Source organism: Epinephelus fuscoguttatus, linkage group LG20 (genome assembly GCF_011397635.1).
Source record: "Epinephelus fuscoguttatus linkage group LG20, E.fuscoguttatus.final_Chr_v1".
Lineage (NCBI taxonomy): Eukaryota > Metazoa > Chordata > Actinopteri > Perciformes > Serranidae > Epinephelus > Epinephelus fuscoguttatus.
The window spans coordinates 17,619,552-17,642,923 of NC_064771.1; the positions used below are offsets into that span (position 1 = coordinate 17,619,552).

At 43.6% G+C, this 23,372-nt stretch overlaps 1 protein-coding gene across 2 annotated transcripts in view; it reads left to right on the forward strand.

The window, feature by feature from the left end:
• capn15 (calpain 15) overlaps positions 1 to 23,372 on the forward strand; it is a 50,878-nt gene that overhangs the window by 10,488 nt on the left and 17,018 nt on the right. For both annotated transcript variants that reach the window (XM_049563500.1, XM_049563499.1), the window contains exons 2-6: positions 7,817 to 9,455; positions 16,211 to 16,419; positions 20,296 to 20,479; positions 21,786 to 22,009; positions 22,745 to 22,870. In XM_049563500.1, coding sequence (XP_049419457.1) covers positions 7,839 to 9,455; positions 16,211 to 16,419; positions 20,296 to 20,479; positions 21,786 to 22,009; positions 22,745 to 22,870 — 2,360 coding nt within the window. In that variant the 5' untranslated portion in view covers positions 7,817 to 7,838. The remainder of the gene's footprint in view (positions 1 to 7,816; positions 9,456 to 16,210; positions 16,420 to 20,295; positions 20,480 to 21,785; positions 22,010 to 22,744; positions 22,871 to 23,372) is intronic.

Below are 23,372 nucleotides of genomic sequence, written 5' to 3' on the forward strand. Positions count from 1 at the left end.
AGTAAAACGGCTGCAGACAGACTGCATTCATTACTAAAGGGGCAAAATAAATTCTCAGTTGGTTTCCTCAAGTGTGCTAAAGTATGTGTGAAAGTGCTGATCTAATCCCTGTCACTGAAGTTTTCTGAGTGTGTTCGGATGCAGCAGAATGTTTCGACATTCATTATCCCTTTTTTACAGCTTGTCTGATCCAAGGGCATATTGGCTCGTGATAAGTGTCATTTTTAATAACAAGCTGTGCTCTGTTAAACAACAATCGCCACTCATTTGGCATCATCATTCTGTCTGCCAGCGATATTTGCATGGATGAAGTAAAATACATAAAAAGCACAAGCGGTAATGCCACTGCTCTGAAAACCTCGGGTGATACCCTTACAGCTGGCGGTTATAAAAATCACCCCTTGCATCCCTGTCGCTTCAACGGCTGCAGCTATTTAACAGGTTCATCATCAAGTGCACAATAACCGAGACATTTTTCTAACATAAACATTTTATAAGCTACGGTATCTACGTCTCCAGCTATCTCCCTGCATTCACTCAAGACTCTGCCTGTAAATATTTATCACAAGAGTGACTCACTTTATTTGAGCGTGTTTGTGTGTGGGGGCTATATGTGGAGACCGTCTCGCAAAGTGAGTTGAAAACAGTCAGGCTACTGAGAGCCATCAGCCTCACACAACCTATTAGTAATCACTAATAACTGATGCTGCAAAGCAAAAAGTTCAAATAACAAATCAAATACGTATCAACAGATCAAGTGTGGCATGTTTAAGATGAGATGGAGTGAAACTGTGCATTTCTTATAACCTTATGTTCATCAATCTACACATATATTTACGTGCATTACAAACCACCGTATAGGTATCTGACTGGATGAAAAATTAGTCTTGCAGTTTTAGCATGGAGGCAAGATAGTATCCAATTGTCCACAGTATTAATTACCCTATTGATCATTGAGCAGGCTTAATTGCCTCAATGTGAGTGTCTTAAAATTGATTTTACCTGCAGCCCTAATATTCAGTTGCTAATGATTGAAATCTTATTGAAATTCTTAGTTTCTTAAATTTAAAGTTACATTTGGCAACTTTTATAAAAATAACTGACATATTCGCTGAAACTGTCTCTTTGTCCTGACAGTAGTACTTGAGACATATAACCTGTGAAAAGATTATGTTCTGTTGCCTCCTCGTAAGTGCTTCTAAAGGCATTTGCAAGAATCCACTGTGGCTGAATGAAAACCAATCAGAAATGAAGAGACTCTAACGCAGCCGTCAACCACGTCAGTCACTGCTTGTGAACTGCGGTCAAATATGAATCAAGATTCTGTCACTGCAATGCCTGTTTATCTGTAAAATTAGAATGTTTGTGACCTGGTCGCCATGTTGAGAACAGTCAAGCTAGGACTGGGCGATATGCTCTGAAAATTATATCACCATATTTTTCGGCTATATCTCGATACATAATATATATCTAGATATTTTAAATCTCCTCAAAAGCACTGCATTAATGCTAGGACTGGAAGACAAAATTGAACATAAGAATATTTCTAACCAAATGCCCTCTGTTGCGACAAAGTTGTAGGGATGACTTTTGTTGTTGTTTTTTTTCCCCCAGAAAATATGAACACAATGAGATTTTTCATCAATAATGTGGATTGAGTGGCTACGTGGGTTAAGGCAAGTGTTAAAACAAATTGAAAAGTCTGTTAAGTTGATAAATTTACATCACTTTACTGTAATACAGCCTTTAAAATGAGGGGGAAAAAACACCATTAATGTCATATCATGATACAACGATATCCAAAATCTAACATTATATGTAGTCTCATATCTTGATAACAGTATAATATCTTCCTATTGCCCAGCTTTAAGTCAAGCCAAACCAAGTGATGCCCATCGGCTGGACCTACTTTCTTATTTTACAGCTAAACAGTACACTAAAATGCTTCTCAAAACATCTGAGGTGAGAAATAGGCGTTGCAGTAACAGAATCTTGATTCATATTTGATCAGCGTTGCCTAGTTTGACAGCTTGACCACAGTTCATAAGCAGAGATTGACATGATTGACAGCTGGGTTAAAGACTCCTCGGCTCTGATTGGTTGTTTTTGTTAAGGCGCAATGGATTTTTGCAAATGCCATCAGGAGCACTTCAGTAATATGACTAAAAGTTTTGATTATATAAGTTACCAACTGTAACTTTAAATGTTACACAGTTATTACCAGAGGTTATGCCTTTTAGCAATCTGTTGTGCTATTAAACAAAGTTCTCAGTCTGTTAGAAAACATGTTTTCTCACAGTATTTCTCAGCGGTGTAAAAGTAAAAGTGGTAGCTAAAATTACCCAACAACACTGTATGGATTGCCGACATGATTCAATACTGTAGGACCACACACACCTACAGAAGCAACCACATCCAAGCAGTGATGTACTAGTTCGCTAAATTGAATTTGTACAGATACACACATTTTGTGTTACGTTTTAGTTTGCTGTTGTGTACAAGATATACATTACAGTCAGGAGTCTTTTTTGTCTGTTAACTATGCTCTTACACCAAGAAATCCACTTGGGATTTTGCTCCCAGATGCATGTAGTACATACATACATACATACATACATACATACATACATACATACACACATACACAAGATAAGAAATGTGATTTTTATCATTAGTTATCAGTCTGATGGGCAACAAGAGTATAGAGTGGATGATATGTGGGGGATTTAAGTATTCTGTTTGGTTACTCGTGCTGACAGTCGAGGCTTTGAGAAACCTTTTTTGTTTTGTAAAATTGTGAAAGCGCAGCAAGTCACAAGATGAGCTGTCGTGGAAACCCCTGTGTGACACTCACTGTACGCTGACTGACAGGCCATGCGTTACATAACATCTGTGAAGTGCTGACTGACTCCTTTTGTGTTTTGGCTTCGTCTAATGTCAGGATTAATTTATCAGGCAGCCAGTTAAGTGTTTGAATTGTTGAGGAAGAACTAATATTATTACATTTTTGTCCTTTTTGGTAGTCTTTCATTATTAATTATGTTCTTTGTTTTTAGATTTAAGTGGAACAAAAGGCACGTCTGTATCGTACAGTGCAGTACATCAGATACAACATCATCTGATGGTAACAGAACAAAAACAGGTCTGACATTTAAAAAGTAGTGGAATATAAATGTTAAAGCAGTTCAGTCTTACTGCCATGTTTAATCATCAAGGAAATAGATTGTCAACATTTAAATTTAAAAATGCACATACTAACAGTCACGCCTTCTGCTACTCTGAGGACAATCTGTTTCGTTATGATGCTTGTTGGTGTGTTGAATGTGCAAAGCGGGAGCACTCTGCCCCCAGTGGTCAAGGAGGGTACAACGCTTTCCCCCTCAGGCCCTGGGCTCCAGGCCAACCACGGAAAGGCAGTGCTAATGACTGTCGCACAAAGGCCAAATGTCTCACAGCGACGCAGGGAGAAGCTGGCGAGACTCAGCTCACTTAATCTCGCAACCGAGTTCAGCATGTGGAATAAATCCAAGTGGCCAGTCATAGGTGGCCTACACATGATCAGCGGTGCTTATGGAGACTTACTCTAACTTTAGCATCACTTAAAGAATCACTGACCCCTCTTACATCCAGGGTTGTTTACATTCGGTGTTTCTCAGTTTCTCAGGTATGTTTTCCTCTATAGCCTGAAGACTTGCATGCAGATGCCTCAGTTGCAGCGGTTACTTTGACTTTTTCCACCCACCACACTGTAACCGGTTTGCTCATCTTCACTGTACAGCTCTCACTCCTTGTAATAGTGTGCTGAAGTGTTGCATGATTGTCTTACACCTAGTGATGCATTGAGAAATTGGCCAGGGGTCATTGATGCTCTTACTTAAATTAATTTAGACTAGGAGTAGGTACTTTATGGGCAGCAGGCTGCACCGAGGGGCCTCATTGCAAAACGATGGGTTTTCTAGATGTGAGGTCTCTCTCTCTCTCTCTCTCTCTCTCTCTCTCTCTCTCTCTCTCTCTCTCTCTCTCTCTCTCTCTCTCTCTCTCTCTCTCTCTCTCTCTCTCTCTCTCTCCACTGTAAGCTATTGGCTACTCGCCCAGGTCTGCGACACTGAGGAACCGAGGAGCTGAAGTGGGCACTTTTAGAGCAGCTCCACTGAGCACAGGGCCAAGGACAAAAGGTGCGCGTCTCTGTGTGTTTGTATACACTCCTGTGAGTGGAACACGTACACAGAAAGCATCCTTTTATGTCGGGTTCAGGGATCACGGGCTGTAGTGTTTTTGTTGTCTGCTACAGGCATATCCTGTACATACAAGGATTTGTGTACGTGTGCGCGTGTGTACTCACTATACACTCACAGTGCATCCTTTTAGTCGAGGGCCAGAATGATTGTTGTAGTTGTTCTTACAACAGATAATAATGAGATAATTAAGCTAGATATGAAACATTCCGTGAGAGGCTGATCACTTCAATGAAAAGCTCCTGCCTCGGCCGTTGCAGACAGAAACATAATGAATTTGCAATCCCCGCGCTCCGTCGAGAACCAAATCAATTGCTTTGACAAAGTCTCCATGTGGCTGACACCGTGACTTTGCTCTCTCGCTGGAGATGAAAGAGGCCTGACAGTTATGAAAATGGCCACAGGGAAGAACCTGTCATCAAACATGAGGTGTTGACACTTGCTGTTGTTGTTGCCGCCGCCGTCGTCATCATTGCTGTTTGTGGCCCTCGGATAGGCAGGCCTTTGGAGAGCTAAGCACGGTGTGAACATGTGCCATCAATGCTAGCATGGGGCTGCCACTTAATTTGACCACATTTAGCCAAGCTAGGGTGGGGGATGTGTTGTAGTCTCAGGACACAGCACAGGTTGTTTGGGAATTAATATTTTCAGAGCATGCGAAATAATTGTAGGGAAATGATTTTGATCCCTTTTTGAATTCTTACTGAGTGATACTGTTGACGCTTGAGGTCAAGAACACCTAGTATTGCGTAGCTCTCAGGGGGACATGGCAGACACCACTGTGTGATGAAGGACGAAGCAAAACAAAGAGCTCAACACTGATTTCCCAGTGTTTATATGTCTTCACAAAAACAGTGTTTTTCTAGGTTTGCTTATTGTTATCATTGGAGGGCTGAGTTTCCTCCTCACCCAGTGGGCCCTGCTTTATGTCGGAGTGCTGACTTCAGCCCGGGACAATGAATTCAGTGCTAATGGCTCCTGACATAAAGCACCGGGACTTCTGCTTCCATACTTGTGCTGCCCTGGGGCTGAGGACACACACAGACTAAGGCACAAATGCAGTTTGACAATATAACAAGATGCTATATCTACAAATAGAGATACAGTAGCTCCATGCCTGTATACACACAAGTGCACACACCCAGCGGCAAGGACCCACACACGCGAAGACACCCAAAGAGACGCATTAGCGTCCGTCCCTGCTGTCATTCTCTACCTTACCTTCGGGAGGAGAGTTGACGAGAGGAGAAGGCAGTGTACTGGGAGCTGGAGGTTTTTTTTTTTGGTTTTTTTTTTGTGAGAGGTTCCCCTGGGTTCGGAGGATTCGCAGTTTGAAAGGGTTTAATGGAGTTGAATTAAGGGCAATTAGCCGGCCAGGACACATGGTGCTGCAGTGGAGAAGAGCAGGACCTCAACCGGTCATCCAGCAGTCATAATTACAAGACTTCATCAGTGGAATTGAAATGTCACATGAACATGCACAAAATATTCTGTTTTTTGCCCCTTTTACAAAAAAGGTTTAGATGCAGCCACGTGTACTCCGATTAATTTACCCTAACATGTCGTTTATCACCTCAAATTATGGAGAAGTGGAATGGCTGGAAACGCTTGTGCCATGTAAACACAGCGGCAGTCTTTTATTTCTTCAACCAACTTCTTGAAAAAATTGGCATTCCGATAATTTCCCATATCCAAGAACTTGTTGATATCCAAGTCTGTCATGTTATGTATATCGAATCCATGATAACGGACATAGCTGACCATAAACAGGGAGGATGTTGGTGTCGCAAACTGGTGTAAAACCCCAGTTGAGACACATATTCCAAATGTGTTGTATCCATGTCCAAATAATGCTCATAAAACCTAAATAATATACGCATATCCCCTATGTTTTAATCAGACAATGCAACATTCGGAAAATGGCCTACATCCGTAAATCTAAATGTAATATTCTGTGGAATATTAGTGTGCATGTAAATGTCGTCATAGACTTTGAGGTTGTTTTTTTTCCCATGCCCTGATGTGAAAACAACAGAGGATTATCAGAATATGTTTTTCATAGAAAAATAGGCTGTTTCCATGGGGAGTATAGACATTTTACAAACAGACACAAACCAGTCTTCCCTATAAAAGCCTTTGTGAGAGCAGCTTTTTGATTCCTCCAACCAAAACACAATAACAAGGGATAAATGTGGCCAGATCCACGAGCCCAGCGGTCATTTTGCGGGCAGCGTCTTCGCCACAGGGATCAATGCGAGGAACATCGGAGGATTCTAGCTCTTAGCACCTTACCCTCCACTACCCTACAGTTCCCACATTACCATCTCTGTGTTGCTGTTCACACATGAGCAGCTTGAGTGGCAGTGACATTTATGGGCTTGTCCAGAAAGTAGCCACGTCCATCCCTCAGGGCCGGCCCTTGCCAAACACCCCCCCCCGGAGGTATCCAACTGTGCTGCTTCCTCTCCCAAAGGCCTTAATATACCCACTATCAATAAGTCAGATTGACTGAGCTGCAGGCCCACAGAGCGAACTGTACATACAAGTCAATCCTGGAAACAGACTGCTTTATTAGGTTATTATATGTACGAGGTGGAAATCAACGGAGTAGCACGACTAGATAGATGAATTGCTCCCCCATGCTTCTGAATCAAAACTGTCTAAAATTGATTTGTTCTCCTCTCCGCACATTTCCCTCTGCACTGTTTACACCACTGGAGTCCTGTTAAAGATGTTGATGGTAGTTGTTTTTAAATTGCTTTGAATCCAGGAGTGATTTGTCACTAAAATATGCCAAAGTCCTAAGTGCTGCCAGAATTAATAGACTCATGCATTCAAAATTCATTAGGAAATTCATCTGGGCATGGGATTGACCTGACCTTAAGTTGCCCTCATCTATCCTGCATTAGCATTCACTGAGTAAAAGCGGAGGGAGTGCTAATATGAAGTGGAAGAGATCCCACATGTTTTTTTCGATCCTAATAAGTGTCAGTCAGGAGGACTGAAGAAACACTATCCTTGGTATTCTAAAGCAATAGCCTCCTGTCCTCTCCTTTCCTCTCTCCTCTCCTCTCGCTCCTCCTCTCTATGCACTGTCTTCCTGGCTCTAATCATGTGGCCATTGTGTATGGATTTACTGCCCTCAGCCCCCAGGAGGGAGATTTGATTTTTCCCCTGCACTGGCTAATCTTTCCCTCTCACACTCTATTTTTCTTTTCTAATTCTGCCTGTCTCTCCTCCTCTTGCACTCTCAGATATTTTTGCTGTCCTCTCTTCCTTTAGTTAATCACCCTTAGTTGACTGGAAGCCTGTATTTGTTCTCTGGCTTTCTCATAATTTCTTATCCCTCACTCTTTCTGATACCGTCCTCCGTCTTTTCCTTTCCTCCTACTTTTCTCCACCGACACTTTGTTTAAACACGGCTCAGAATATTAGTGACTGCAATGGCTGAAATGATTGCACAGTGGCACACTTAATATGCATGTATTATTGCTAAGCAATTACAGTTATGTGGCAGAATGTAATACTGACTCATTTGGTTGTTGAATTTGTTTTTGAGTCATTGTTTTCCTTTTTTCCAGCCACTCTCACTCTCCTGGCTCCATGGCAGCAGCGGTGCGAGGCAGTGAGTGGTCATGTGGACGCTGCACCTTCCTAAATGCCGGCGCAGCACCTCGCTGCTCCATCTGTGAGGCACCACGCCAGAAACCCGACCTTAACCAGATCCTGCGGCTGAGCAGCACCGAGGAGCACCGCTGGGCCTGTCCCCGCTGTACGCTCAATAATCCACAGGGATCTGGAGCCTGCTCTGTCTGTGGCTTTGGACCGTCACCTGCTACTCACACGCCCCCTACAACCACCATAGCTGCCACTGCCAACGGCCTCCCACCTGCTCCGACCGAACCTCCAGCACCTATTGTCACCCCCACAGTTCTGCTTGAGCCCCATGGACAGCATCCCGCTAAGGAGGAAGTGCTGCGGCGGTCTGAGAGCAACGGAGAGGTGTGCGGCCTGGAAGGGCACCACTCTGGCTGGGCTTGCCCTCGCTGCACACTTCACAACACACCCGTGGCACTGTCATGCTCGGCCTGTGGTGGGCCAAGGAAACTGTCTTTGCCTAAAATCCCACCTGAGGCACTGGTGGTGCCTGAGGTGCGCACACCTGTGCTGGGGTTTCCTGTTAACCCAGCAGGGGCTGCCCCGCTGCTTATAGACCTAACAGATGACTCTCCTCCAGCTCCTCCCTGTGATCCTCAAGAACCTCCCCATGTGTCCTCACAGTCCCTTTCCTCACCTTTTACTTCTTTTTCCTCCCTCCAAAACAACCCAGTGCCCCGCAGCAGGAGAGAGGTGCCCCCTCCAGGGCGCCCACCAAACCCAGGCACCAACACTCCCAGCCCCACGTCCCCTTCAGCAGCCAGTGTGCCACCCCAGCCAGGCCCACAGCGGCCAGCCAAGCCCAAACATGCCCAGCCCCAGGAACCTTCATACCCCAGCAAGCGCCTCAGTATATTAGAGGAAGAAGATCCTCACCCACTGAACCCCCACCTCCCTGTTGCTCCCTCCGCCGCCCCCACCTGGAAGTGCCCTAGCTGCTCGTTGCCCAACCCGGGCAGCTCGTCTAAGTGTGAGGCCTGCCGCTCGTCACGGGCTGGTGCTGACCTCATCGACCTAGTAGGCTGTGAGACGGTACGATTTACTCCAGCCAGCCCCTCCAGCCCGGACTTTAGCACCTGGGCCTGCTCCAAGTGCACGCTGCGCAACCCTACTGGTGCCCCCAAGTGCTCTGCCTGCGGTTCTTCTAAGCTGCACGGCTTTCAGGAGCAGCAGGTGCCCCTGCCACGCTGCTGTACACACTGTGGCTCTGCATCATGCTCCTGTACACCTTCCTCATCCTCCTCGGGTCATAAAGCACGGAAACAAGCCCGGGGCTACCCTCCCTCCTCTTCTGCTATTGCCTCTTCTGGCTCCTCTTCGTCCGCCACCTCTGCACTCCTTCAGGAGAAGGTAGCACAGTGGAGCTGCCCAGCATGTACGCTGCTCAATGACACCAAGGCCAAAAACTGTGCAGCATGCCACACACCACAGCAGTACCTCACCCTTCGAAAGGTGGTTAAGCCTCTGAAGAGGAGGGAGAGCATGCATGTAGAGGCCCGTCGACGAAATGACGAGGGCGAGGCCAAGGAGCTTTGGGAGAATATAGTCAGCTTCTGCAGAGAGGTAAGAAAAATATATTCGTTGTAGCTTGGAAACACATTAAAACACCACAAGTGTTCATCTGCAGGTAGCTGATGTGGGTTATTAGTTGTCTATTAACAATAACTTAGTCATGAGTCACCATTACCTTCTTTATATCTTTACATTTTGTAGAGTTTTTCTCTGAGAAATCTGCTTAGTTGGATGTGCAATGCGTCACAGGGTGCACATTGCCTTACAGTGCACAGTCCCCTCATTGTAATTCCTCTTTTTGTTATGTCTCTGGCATTGTTCCCACTCCCTCAATCTCTCTAATTTCAGAGAAATGCTAATAGGCTTTGTCATTGCCTCTGTTTGCACTTGCTTCGTTAGCTGAGTTTTAAAGGGCCAGCGGGCGAATCTTGGCCACTTAAATGAGCTGCAGATACAGAGTGTCTCATACTGAATATCCAGTCTATAACCTGCCCTCAGTCACAGAGAAGTCAGTTCTGATTCACCATTTCAAAAGTCTCTGTTAAGACTGTAACTCCTCAGCAGGAGGCTCTAATGAGTCCGGTTTCATTGTTTGTTCTGATTAGACTTTGCAGTGATGTTTTTTTTTTTTTTTTTTTATGATGACAGCCTAGTTTGAGTCAGACCGCAGCACATCTTACTACCCAGACACACCAAACCGACATCAAAGAGCTAGTGGCGAAGACAGCCGACTGTTGCTTCCCCTCACGTCGCTAGTGTGTCAGCCAGAAAGTTGCAACTGAATAGACCTCAAAGGCTCCAGCCAACAGCTAACTAGCACGTACTGTCTGCGACTGCGTGAGAGGACATAACTCTCCATACCAACAGACTGGAAGACCGACAGGATGAATTCAAGACGCTAGATACCACAAATGCTTACAAACCATTTCTGCTGAGGGGCTCAATGGCTGAAAGAAATAATCTTACCTAATATGCCGAGTTTGTTTTGATCTCACGCCCTCTTGAATTTAGTCGCTTGTTTGCTTTCCTCACTTCTGTTTCTCCTCTCGTGAACTGAGCTGTACTGCCAATCAGAGGGATTTCGCTCACTGTCAACCTTCACCATCTCTGATTACAATTCACCACCGGGACTACAGCAACAGATGCTCACTGACGGCCCGACATTGACCAACAGCTTGGTGTGTCAGGGTCTGTACTATATCATAGCAGACCTGTATGTAAGAGATTAAAACTTTTTTAATCATTCTGAGTATAATTTAACTTTAAATGAGGATGTCACCGCATCAATTTTGCCAAGTAATTAAAGGATCATAGCTGTGGTTCTCGTTAACATGCTCCGTCTTTATTTTTATCAATATACACCATGAAACAGAACATTTTCATTAAGCTGCATAAATGTCAGATGGCAAAAAGTTAATCATCAAGTGTTTTTTTTTCCTCCTAGGGGAAAAAACTTAATTATGTTTTTATAATTACGGGCTTGTCTGTTGTCATAAGCGCCTAAAATAATGATGCATTTTACCCGCTCCAGCACCTCGACATTTTGATGTTCAAAAGGTCGAGAAGACTTTGAGATCAACTGTGTCATTCATGAGCCCTGATTGGTGCGATTCACAGCGTCGCAGCTGTTTGGAGACACCGAGATGTCTTCCCTAGCAACTATGGTGAAGATGTGACAACCTTTCATGCCGCTTCTTTGCATCAAACCGCTTCGTGCTCACTTTCTCTGCAATACTGAACCTTTGATAGGCCTGTATTATGTTGTCATGGATATGCTATTCAGGGCTGTCAGAGAGGTTCATTTTAGACCTTTCAAGATGAATGCTAATGAGACAAACCTGATTGGACATGACGAAGAAACGTAGACATCGCGGAATATAAAGCTGCTCAGATTCAGGTCATTTTTCGGGGTTTCTATTCTCTGAATTTATTTGGTTGTCTCATGCGTGCCCACTTACTACACCGGCACGGCACCTATCATGCCATGTTTACAATAGCATGAAGTGTGCTTCAGAATGCATTATTAATGGCTCCTTTGAAAGTCGCAGGGCTCACTGCTGCGAGCGTGGGAGGGAAGTTGGCTCGGTAGGAAGGAAAGGATATCAGAGATCCCTCATCCCCACCTTCCCCTCCTCTCTCCCCAATTTAAGATCGACATTTAAGCTTGTCTTTCTTTTAATCATCCTTCCTTTTCTCCTACAAATATTTTAGGCCTAGTTCGCTCTCGCTCTGCCCCTCTGCGCTCTTCAAAGTACTTTCCCCTCTTCATCTCCTTTTTATCCCGTCTCCCTCCATCACATCTATCCCCACACACTCATCCTGTTTTTTTGCCTCCTCTCTGCTAATATCTCAAAATATGCTTTCCCCTCGCCACCCACCACACCCCCTCCACCCCCATCCCACCCTCTCCACACGACTGCACTCAATTCTCCCGTGTAGCAGTCGATGCGAGGCTGTGTGTGTACGTGCTAAGGTGAACACAGGGGCTGGCCTATTTTTAGCAGCAGAGCCGGAGAGGAGAAGAGCAGAAATGATCCACTTCCCTATAGTGAACGTAATCACTAACGGCCTCAACTGCTGCAGCTCAGTTTTAGGGGTCAGAGGGATGGACGAGGGTAGAATTGGTAAGCGAGAGGAGCTAGTCTTTCTAATCCATCACTGTCGAGGCATTAACACTTGGCAAGCACCAAAACACCAGTCGTGAAAATTTAATTATGATTAAAGCTTTTGGTGTACCCCGATACAAGGTGTGTGGGCAGTCGGAGCACAAGTATTCAGTGAAAGTTTTAGATTGCTTTTTTATTATATGTTAAGTTCAGATTTTCTTTCAGGACTTGTTGGATTATAGCAAGTGGTGTTGCTGATGAAATATACTGAATATGTTAGTGGAGAGTTCGTCCAGATTGCAGCAATCAATAAAGACCAAAATAAGAGCTGGAGTCAGTGTGTACGAAATATTATTCTCTCCTCACCTCAGTGCCGTTTGTTTCTTTTGCCTCCTTGCCTTTCTACTCTCCTTGATTGGTTTTGAGAGCGAGAGGTGTGTGCGCTTGATGCCAGTGCCCCGGAGCGTGTCCGCTTACTCACTGTGCCAGACCAGTAAACGGTACTAATGGCCATCAGCGCCGCTTGTGAACTGTAAAACCCAGCATGGCTGGAGCTGGTTCCTCTGTTCCCTCTCCATGTCACCCTCTGGGGGAGCAACAGAAAGATGCTTCATGGCAACAGACTGACTTTGATTTGTTTTATTTTCCCTCTTTGGACCACTCTTTATACTCTTTGTTACTTGAATTTTTGCCACATTAGCCACACCAGGATTTTATCTGGGGGGTTTTGGATGTTGGATTGTTAAGTTCTGACTGCCTGCAGTCAGTGACAGGTTTTCACTGCCTGTGACAGCATTGTACGTACCAGGCTGTTCTGGGATGCTTTTGTTTTGGGGTTTAATATGCATGGCACTTTGAAATCCAGCTCTATAGTTCCTTGTCACCACATTTTCATAGATCAATAGGTTGTCTGTAGCACATAGATATCCAGCTACAAGCTTACTATCCTCAAAAAAAGCTCTCTTATGCCTGCCAGGTCTGTGTAGTCTGGGAGATGGCGGGAAGGCAGCAGCTTTGCTTAGCTCAGCACTGAATTGGCTGATTGCAGTCTAGTTTGCATGCTGGCGTGTGCCCAGTGATAGAATCAGAGACAGCAGCACCGGGTTCACTCAGTGAGGACAGTCAGCTAGACTTACGCCTGGCGGACGTCACGAGTCACGACACAGCAACCTGAACAACAGGATTATGCTTTAGTGTATGTGCATGTTAGTCATACTCCTTACACAATCCAAACCTACGAGAGTTTCCACTTTGGTACTGATTTTATATCTTATTTCCCGTGTTGGCGGGTACCAAGTTACAGGTAACAAGTTACATGTAATTACATTACAAAATAAATGTAATTGTAATTAGTTACAGCTACTGAGAAAAATATGTAAATGAATTACAGTTGCTAATCAAAATGTTGCTGATTACAAAGGAGTAACATTGGAATACATATTTGTTAAAAGAGAGTATAAGATTAATTCTGTTGCTTCTCCTGTTGCCCAGTTTAAAACATTTTTTAGAAAAGTAATCAAAAGAAATCAATTGAATTACTTGATGAATAATTAAAATAATTACTTTACTTATTACATTGTAAACAGGGTAACTAGTAATATGTTACCTATTAAATTTCAAAAGTAACCATCCCACACTGCTTATTTCATATAGGCAATAAGGTTTAACTCTTCATGTTGATATATTTTATATCTATGGGGGGTCTGCTTGTTTGTCAGGGACTGTTTCGCCCATTTAGTTTGAATAACTAGATTTTGATCTATAATCGCTGTGAACAGATATCTGTATATGTATGTAGAATCTATAGGCAGTGGATAGTGTTTCAGTTTCCTTTTGTAGCGCAGTCCAAGGAGTATAGACCAGTCATGTTTGAGTGGCAGGTAAACAGTTTGTCCAGAGAAGTGGAATGCACTGGCCCATATAAACTCTTAGAACCCATCGGCTATTGTCTGATGATGAAATAGCTTTATATTAGCTTTTTTAAATTCAATTAATCTGCATTCATTTGCAGACATCTGTTTATAGTCTTGGCCTGGCGATCCACTGGCTATACCAGATCAGCCCGGAATATTGGCCCTCTCCCTCAGAGGATTTATCATCATCAGACAATAGTTGATGGGCTCAGAGGCTGGGTTATCTATATGTAACAGTTGGACTCTAGTGTTGTCTGCGTTATGTTGATATGAAGAGGCCCAGACCGTGGATATCTTTGGAGGCGATCCCTGTTTATTTCTGACAACTGACAGCAAGAGGTAAAAACAAAATCCTCCGTCAATTACAAGCCGAGCCCCTACACAAATGAAGTGACACAGGAATATGTTAGCATATTATACAATAAGTTAAGGCTGAAAAATAAACGTATTTTAAGAGTGCTAAAACCGGTATTACTATGTGAGCAATGTCGCTTACCTCTCCCATGGAGTACAACAGCAAAAGGGGAAAGGCAAGGTATTAGACACCCCTTTATAGGTGGGGTACCCCCAAAGGTGAAAGTAGGCGTACAGAAACTGAGTACCAGACGTTCCACATATTGAATATGGAGGCCTAAACATGTCAGGTAGTAACAACTGAAACAAATTTTGTGTAATTATAATACTAAATCTTACAAATGTACATTTGACTTGGTTACACATATTACTGCTGTATAATGGACCCTGTTACATATAATAAGACCTAAATAGGATTGAGTGCCTCTGAGTTTTATATAAATGTTTAGTCTCTAAAGCTCTTGGGGGGAAAAAAAACCCATAGTGCACATAAAACACCCTGTGTGCTGCAAATGTGAACAGGCTAATTGCAGCATATGCAGCACAGTCGCTTCCTTACGGGCAGACTGCAGCAGACCACTCTGCTGATTATCATGTCTTTCAACTGACTCGGAATAATCCGCTCAGATATGTTCATGAAATGAGAGGTGAGTGCAGAAGGTTGTTAAGTACCTTCTTGGAACGCTAACGTGTTATTGTAGCCACCAGTATCTCTCTAACAGGCTTTGAATTGATCTTCTTAGCTTCAAAAATGATGATGCTTGTGTAATATTTTAGACTAGATTGCTGTATATCTGTGCTTGTTTAGAGCTGTTTAGTCTGTTTGTGTACTGCACTGAATGTGCTCCGAGTTACATTAGTTAGAAGTCTCTGAATGTGTCCAGGCCCTCTCCACCTCTGCGGTAAATCCACATCGGCCCCTGAGCCCATGCAATAAAAGCCAGCACAAGGGTCACATAGCTACAGAATCGGTAAGCTACATGGAGACCTCAGATGGCCAAGGTGGTGAGGCGGTGGCATTGAAGCGATTCTGTGGTAGCTAATGCTGCTTCAAGACTGCAGAATTGGTTTTTGGGGATAGCGACTAATCAATTCGCTTCACTGTGAGCCACCATTGGGGTGCCCACATTACATCCCCTTGCTTGCCTCGCAACACAACCGAGCCCACTCCTGACACCATATATAAGAAACCGGATAGGGTCGCGTGTGTGACTGTTGGCCCTCTCGGGTTTGTGTACAGAAGAGTTTTAGATGGGCAGATAGTGTGTCAGATTGGGTGTCTTGATCGGTTAATGTATCCATGTAGTGTGGCTCCTGTGTACAGTAGAGAGGCAGCTACATTTTCAGAGTGCTAAAATCCAGTGTGTCAATTTAAATGCTCGGTGCTCTGCAGGGAATATGTCAGAAAGTGAAGTGTTTGAAATGTTGAAATTTGCATATGTGTCCTGTATCCAGGCCGCTACATGGTGCCACATTAGGTCTCCTGCTGTGCAGATGTGTGATGCCACACTAACAGTGGAAGTAATTCCTCCTGCCACGTGACTGAATGGAGAAGGCAGCAGTTGTCCTTGTTTCACCCACAATCCAGGGCTCATTTGGCGGCCTGTAGTGTCCTGTATTAATCATCATCCACCTGCAAAATATATCACATCAGAAATGCGGGGAAGAGATTAACAGTTAGTCCTCAAAGTGCCAAGTGTCCTTCAGGCTTGCATTATGAGTTTGAATAGCTTGATTTTTGAGTTTGAGTTCTCTAATCAGCTTCTCTTGGGGATGATTTAAAATACGTTTCTGGGTTTTGAATAAGACATTTTCTCCTAACAAGTTACTGTTTTTGAATCTATTTTGAATAGAATTCAATATTTAAACAGGTCTAGTAATCACATCCCTTTGTCTCCCTATCACTTATCCTCTCCCTCTTCTCCCCGTTCAGAACGCCGTGAACTTTGTGGACGACAGCTTCCCGCCGGGCCCTCGCTCCGTGGGCTTCCCCGAGGGCGACAGCGTCCAGCAGAGAATCAAAAAGTGGCTCCGCCCCCATGAGATCAACTGCAGCAACTTCAAAGACCGAGGTGTCAAGTGGTCCGTCTTCCGCACGCCGCGGCCCTCCGACATCCTGCAAGGCCTGCTTGGAAACTGCTGGTGAGCTGTCAGAACCATATGGGAAACTAATCACTCTAGATAACTCGGGACAACCTAGAGACAGACCATTCATTTAGGAAAAGACCTTGAAAAAGTCTGCCTTGATTAATAACTTAGAGATCCAGTGTGTATGATTTAGGGTGGTATATTGGTAGAAATAGAACATAATATTCATCACTGTGTTTTCAGTGGTTTATAATCACTTGAAATTTGGAATAATTGTGTTTTTGTTACCTTAGAATGAGCTGTTTATATCTTCCAAGGTTCCTGCAGATCATTAAGAAGTCTGGAAAAAGAAAGACCTTAATTGGTATTAAATGTCTTAAATCAGTCTTTCAAAAATCTTAAAAAGGCTAACACAATAGCTCATTGTGCTCATAGCATAGGATTCACCATCCGCTAGATAGCTTTCGCTGTCACTGTACCCTGGACGAAATGGGGAAGTGCAAATTCAGCGAAAATTGGTTGTTTAACCAAGATGGTGCCACATGGCTGAAACTGGTACAAGGAAATGCTCATGTGCGCGTGTGTATTTTATGTAAAAAAAATAAATAAATAAATAAAATAAAATTGACACAATAGGAATCAAGGCAGAGTAAGAAAAACAAAATCGGCATTAAAACTTGCCAACAAACTCCAGGTATTAACCATTTCTGTTGGAAACTCCACCATTTTGTTTCTACAGTAGCCCAGAACGGACAAATCAAACACTGGCTTTCGATAGAGCCATTTGTGTTTTCACATTAGTCACCATAGTTCTCCTAAACGCTTGGTACACGGGAGAAGTTGTACTTCTGCATCCTCACCACTAGATGCCACTAAATACACCAGGCTGGACCTTTAACCAAGGACAAACAAGAATAGCTATTAATTCTGCTCAGTGCCTGAAAGATCAGAGGAATACAGAACACACAGCAGATAATGTTACATGTCTGTGAGATTCTTGTCTGAGTCTGCTTTGGATGTGCACTGCAGCCTGAAGCTCGCAGACACAGAGATGGAGACAGTGACAGAGAGGCAGTGAAACAGTAAGTTAGGAAACCGAAAGCGAGAAACTGAAAAATTGGAAGTCAGGGGGGGGAAAAAAGAAGGCGAGCATTAAATGAAAGAGGGAGGAGGGCGACAGATGTACAGATACACCTGACAGGAAGATTATTCACGGGAATGTGAGTCTGGACACATGCTTTATCTCCCTGCCCTTGTTCTGTCCGTCCTTTGGGGTGTGTTGTGTATATATATTTATATATGTGTGTGTGTGTGTTTGTGTTACCATCCGCCATCTTCCTCCACACACATGCACACACAACAAAGAACAGTCACAAAGTTGTCCCAATACAACTTTTCGCTTCAACACCAGCACACACAGCTTATCAAAAATAACCCTCCCCAGAGCTGAATCCTCTCACTCGCGACAGGATGTAACCCTAATTCGTCTCTCTAACTCACTGTCTCTCTCTCTCACTCATACACACACACACACACACAGACACACACAGACTTGTCCTAATAAACCAGCAAACAGCCCCGCTCCCCTCAGCCAGCCAATGACAGCAGAAGAAAGTAGTGCCAGTCACCCTTGTCCTTGAGTACGAGCTGACATTAGAGTCACATTATGACACGGCTAATTGGATTTCTATTTGATTCTTTGCAGCCGATTGGTTTTTCATCAGCGCCTGAATGGGCTGATCGGCCTCGCTGAGCTGCCTCGCCGAACAGATGGGATACAGCTTTAATAGTACACATTTCCAACTCCACACAAAGAGTTTTAGTCTTTGACACACAGTGACGGCTGGTCTGAAGGGTTATGGCTCTCATCGTTAGATACAGTGACAGCGGAACTACCAGTGGCAAAAGTAGCTCTGCAGTTTGGTAGATAAAGGAAGTGTTTTACTGCTGGGAGAATAGTCTTTTCATGAAAGTAGGCTATCTGTGCAGTGGAAAGATGCAAATAGGGCTGGGTATTGCCACTGATTTCCTGAATTGATTCGATTGGATTTCTGATTCAATATGATTCCATTTGATTCAGTATCGATTTGATTGGGGATATTTCAGTCTCTAATCAACTAATACTGTAAATTTTACAAGGAATTATTTTAAAAAGAGAATGAATTCAGAACAGGAATAAAACTGAATATTTTATGACAAAATGACATTTCTAATATCACTTTTCTACGTGTTTGCATGTTGCTTAACAGGTGTATTGATAAAAAACTGTCATTTTCTTCATGGAGGTTTTTTTACACTTACAGTAACAAGCGTAGCCGGCGTCAGCTCGAGTTATCGTCATTTCTCTGTCTCCACTGTGGGGTGTCTGGTCGGTGTTTGTGTGTGCCTAAAAGTGGCGCTCTTGCTGCAGTATAATTACACCAAAACATAAAAACACTAAGCTAACAGTTACAGAAAAAAGAGCAGGTATTCCCTACCAACGAGATTTACGAGGTTAAAGCTTCACACATCTGCGGGAAAAAGCATATATTAAAAGACTGATCATGGATTTTATGAATCGATATTGGGTCATTCAAATGAAAATAGATTTGAATCGGATGAATCGATTATTTTAACGCAGCCGTAGATGCAAATACTTTTGTAATTGGTGCTGTATGACCAAAGGACTTTCACTTAAGAGGTAGAAACCCTACAACTACCAGAGTGCACTGCACTACACTGGACATATATTCGCTCTTGCTGGTGGGTGTCGTAATGCGAGCTGTGCTGTTTTGACACAGAAAACAATATGGTGGCCAGCTGGTAACAAACAATCTCTAATTACAGCTAAACAGCACACTAAAATATGAAAACATTTGAGGCAAGAAATAGGCATCGCAGTAACAATCTGATCAGCACTGCCTAGTTTTGCCATCTGATCTGAGTTTGGCCTGAGTCTTAGAGAGGGGGGCGGGTTTTTCTTTTGATCCACTTCTTTACTCTTTGTGTTTGTGGTGGTTGGCATATAAAAATGCGGAAATGCACTCTGTAGGTTGAGCAGCAGCCATAGAGCCAGCTGATGCGTTTATTTTAGCCAAGATGAGCAGGGAGATCTGGGCACTGGTAAAATGGAGGGAAGTTCACCTTAGGTGTTTTGTGCTGCCCACATTATTAAGATACAAACGTTAAAAATCAGCAAAGTACCCCTTTAATAACGAGCGTCAGATAACTGTGGAGTCAGCCATGAGTCAGCAGCGTTTAAAACGAAATGTTTTTAGCTCATTGTCCCACACCTCAACTGTTTGTAGTCATTTCATCATTATTGTATGATCTCTTTCCACACTTTGAGATGAACTAATGTTCGCTTTAAAATATATCCCTTTCAAGTCGGATCCTCGTGTCCCCAGCCGAGTTCCTCTTCTGTGAGGAATTAGCATTTTCTGATGTATCCGGAGTTTTCATTAACTAATTTCTCTCGCAAGCTAATTAGAGGAACCGAGCCAGTTTGTCTTTGCTGCAGGGTGAATTAACAGTAATGGGGAGGTAACCAGAAGGCACAGAGGCTTGATTCATCAAATGTGATTGATTTTCAATGAGGGCAAATTATGTTTAGAAAAAAACTGAAATAGGTACCTTTTTTGGAAAAGGATGTTTTAATTTCACATTTAGTCTCACGGCTGTGTGTCGGTCTGTTTATTTTTGTTCTTTTCTCTCAGTCAGCTGACATTCCTAATCCCTTCCTGTCTTTTCGACTGAAACGGGCATCCATTCAGCCGTCCACCTTTCCGCCGCAATCAGCCCATCATTTACTTCCTTGCATCTCCATTTGTTTTACTGCTTAATTCAGATTGTCTTTTGTGCTTTGTTTCAGCCACATCCTCTCATTCATGCATCTGTCCTTCCTGATCCGACGTTTCATTTTCTGATTCATTGAGTTTTATCTTTCTCCAGGTTCCTGAGTGCGCTGGCGGTGCTGGCGGAGCGGCCGGAGCTGGTGGAGAGGGTGATGATCACCAGGACCATCTGCCCGGAGGGAGCCTATCAGGTTCGGTTGTGTAAAGACGGGACATGGACGACGGTGCTGGTGGACGACATGCTGCCCTGCGACGACTATGGCTACCTCCTCTTCTCTCAGGTCAGGGAAGGAGAGAGGGATGTGGGGAGCCCTGGGGGAAGGGGAAGTTATGGATGAGGAGATAGATAATCATAGATATTCAGTGTGCAAGAGATACTATTAATGTCCACACATATTCTGCTCATATAATGTTTGTCCTCTTCCAGATCATAGAGGTTATAGAAGAAAGTAGGGCTGGGCAATATGTTGATATGATCAGATATCATCTTAGATTTTGGATATCAAAATATAGCAAGTGTTGTCTTTTTCTGGTTGTAAGGCTGCATTACAGTAGAGTGATGTCATTTTCTGATCTGCTCTATTATTTTCCGTAACCTAATTTGTCTTTTTGTCCACATTACTGATGATTATTTGTCAAAATCTCTGAAAATGAAATAAATCTGGGGGTGTGGAGTTAAAAAGAACTGAGCTTACCAGACATGTGTAACCCGCTCATGATCTCTGCTTGAGGCTAGAAGCTGAAGGCTGCATTAGCCACTGCTAGCATAACACCCCTGTGACAGTACATTACATTGGAGGTAATGCAGACGTCAGGTTTTGACAAGGGAAGAGAAAGCATGGAATAAAAGACGACGAGATTGCTGACAGAGCTGTAGCGATCTCAAACCTTTTTTTAGGCTGCAGGGAGAAGTAGCGAGGACATTTGATGGACAGTATGTCGGACATATATCCTCTCAGATTTATCAGGAGGCAGGGTGTCTCTAAGTCGCTCCGTGTTAATAGAGTTGCAGCCAAACATCAGTGTAATATTAACTTCCTAACATAAGTTCAAGCTAATTCATTATCTAGCTTTCTATCACACGCATGTCTCAAAGGACCCCGCAGAGGAGGATTGTTCCTAATTAAACAACAGTCAATTACAGGACAAATTAAGTATTGCATTATGCAACAAATAAAACACAGGGAAACCAATCCAAGCACACACATGCTGGAGAGTAAAACCTATCAGACCTTATCTACACACTGGCACCGTCAACCTTAGATCTCAGGGAAGACAAGGAAATAAAGGTAACAGAGGAGACACAGGATATGGCAGAGTGAATTCCTTCCTTCATGATGACTAAACATGCAAGAAATGCCCAAACAAAATGTTAAGATAAGGAAGAATATGAGAAATCATAAATAACACATTCCATCTTTTTTATCAGGCTGTGTTCAGAAACCGTTGCGCTTTGAGTCACAGCCAACCGGTTCAGAGCCACTCCTTAAAACAAGCCCCACTGCAAACACAGCTTCCTGTTACAAGAGAACTACACTCGTGACCGAGACATGACTAAATATTTCCTTCTCTTTCCCATCACTCCAGGCCCAGAGGAAGCAGCTATGGGTGGCGCTGATTGAAAAGGCCCTGGCCAAACTCCATGGCTCCTACTTTGCCCTGCAGGCAGGGCGCGCCATCGAGGGCCTTGCCACGCTGACGGGGGCTCCCTGTGACTCCCTGATGCTCCAGGTCAGCTCCACCAACCCACGGGAGGAGCCCATTGACACAGACCTCATCTGGGCCAAGATGCTCAGCTCTAAGGAGGCTGGGTAAGAGAAGGAGAGGAGGGGGAGTTTTGGTGGAATTAGGGCATGAAGGAGCATTTTCTTTGCTATTTTTGTCATTTGCAACTGTCAAATCAATTGATTTAATGTACAGTACAGGAAGTGGATAAAATAGTAGACATCTCGTTGGAGAAACAGTGGATCTACATTCTCTAATCGCAGCTACAAACACAAAGGTTTTACAAAGCGACAAAGGTGCTGAATGCCAATTAGCAGCATATGTCAGCAATAAAAGAGGTCTGATAATCAGCACTTTGATATGTGAGCTTTCAAAGCAGCATGAGACAACTCACACAACCCCAAAGGGGCCCAAATCATCTGTGGCCAAACTGCAAGTCCATCTGTCAGAAAACCTGTGGTATTATTCAATATATCAAAGGGGGAACGGCCCCGGAAAATCGTGACAACGTCGGTATACTTTACAGAGGGGGGACGAAACTGCATCAACAAAGAAGGAGCAGCAGTCACAAACTGAAGACAGATTAACAGGGATATAACCAATATTTGTTTTTTGTTGTTTGTCTGTAACTGTGTGTATTGCTGCCAAGATAAGGAGATTTTAATTTTGAGGTTCTCCTGGTTAAATAGCGATTAAGTTAGTAAAGACATGATTAAGATAATTAGCTATGCAAAGCTGGAATGAAATGAAAGTTGAAAATAGTTTGTTCTGGGCTGTGTTATTTATTGACTCTTTCACGGTGTGTTGTCCATACCTGTTAGGTTTCTGATGGGTGCATCTTGTGGAGGAGGCAACATGAAGGTGGACGATGTTGTGTATGAGTCTCTGGGCCTGCGGCCGCGGCATGCCTACTCCATCCTGGATGTCCGAGATGTTCAGGGTTACAGGTATGCAGTCACGTGAACTAGAATGATAACCTGCCTGTCCTTCAGTGAGCTCCCGATGTTTCTCTTTGCACCCCTATCTACCTGCTCCATCTCCCTTTGTGCATGCATTTTGTCTTTGTAACAGAAAAGAAAGTACACTTTAAAGATAAGCATAAAATTAAATGAAACAAATTAAATTACCATCTGCACTTTGTCGGCATCCCGCCCTACTGTTTGTTCACTAAAACAAAACAACAGGGTCACCTTTTTAGTAAAGAGCTGCAAAAGCGGAGGACATGAAAGTCCCATTCATTTTCTCCACAGGCACTGTAAGGGTGACTGACAGAAAGAGCACTTCGCAGCTTGAATAGGAAATGAAATTCTCCTGAATGAGTCATCAGTGCAAAAAAAATTAACAGTGGCACTGGAAAATATCAGGTTCCTTGATTTTAAAAAGTCAGAGGCACAAGGCTGTACATAATACCATCAAGTGAGATGTGGACCTCAGCTCCCACAGTGCATT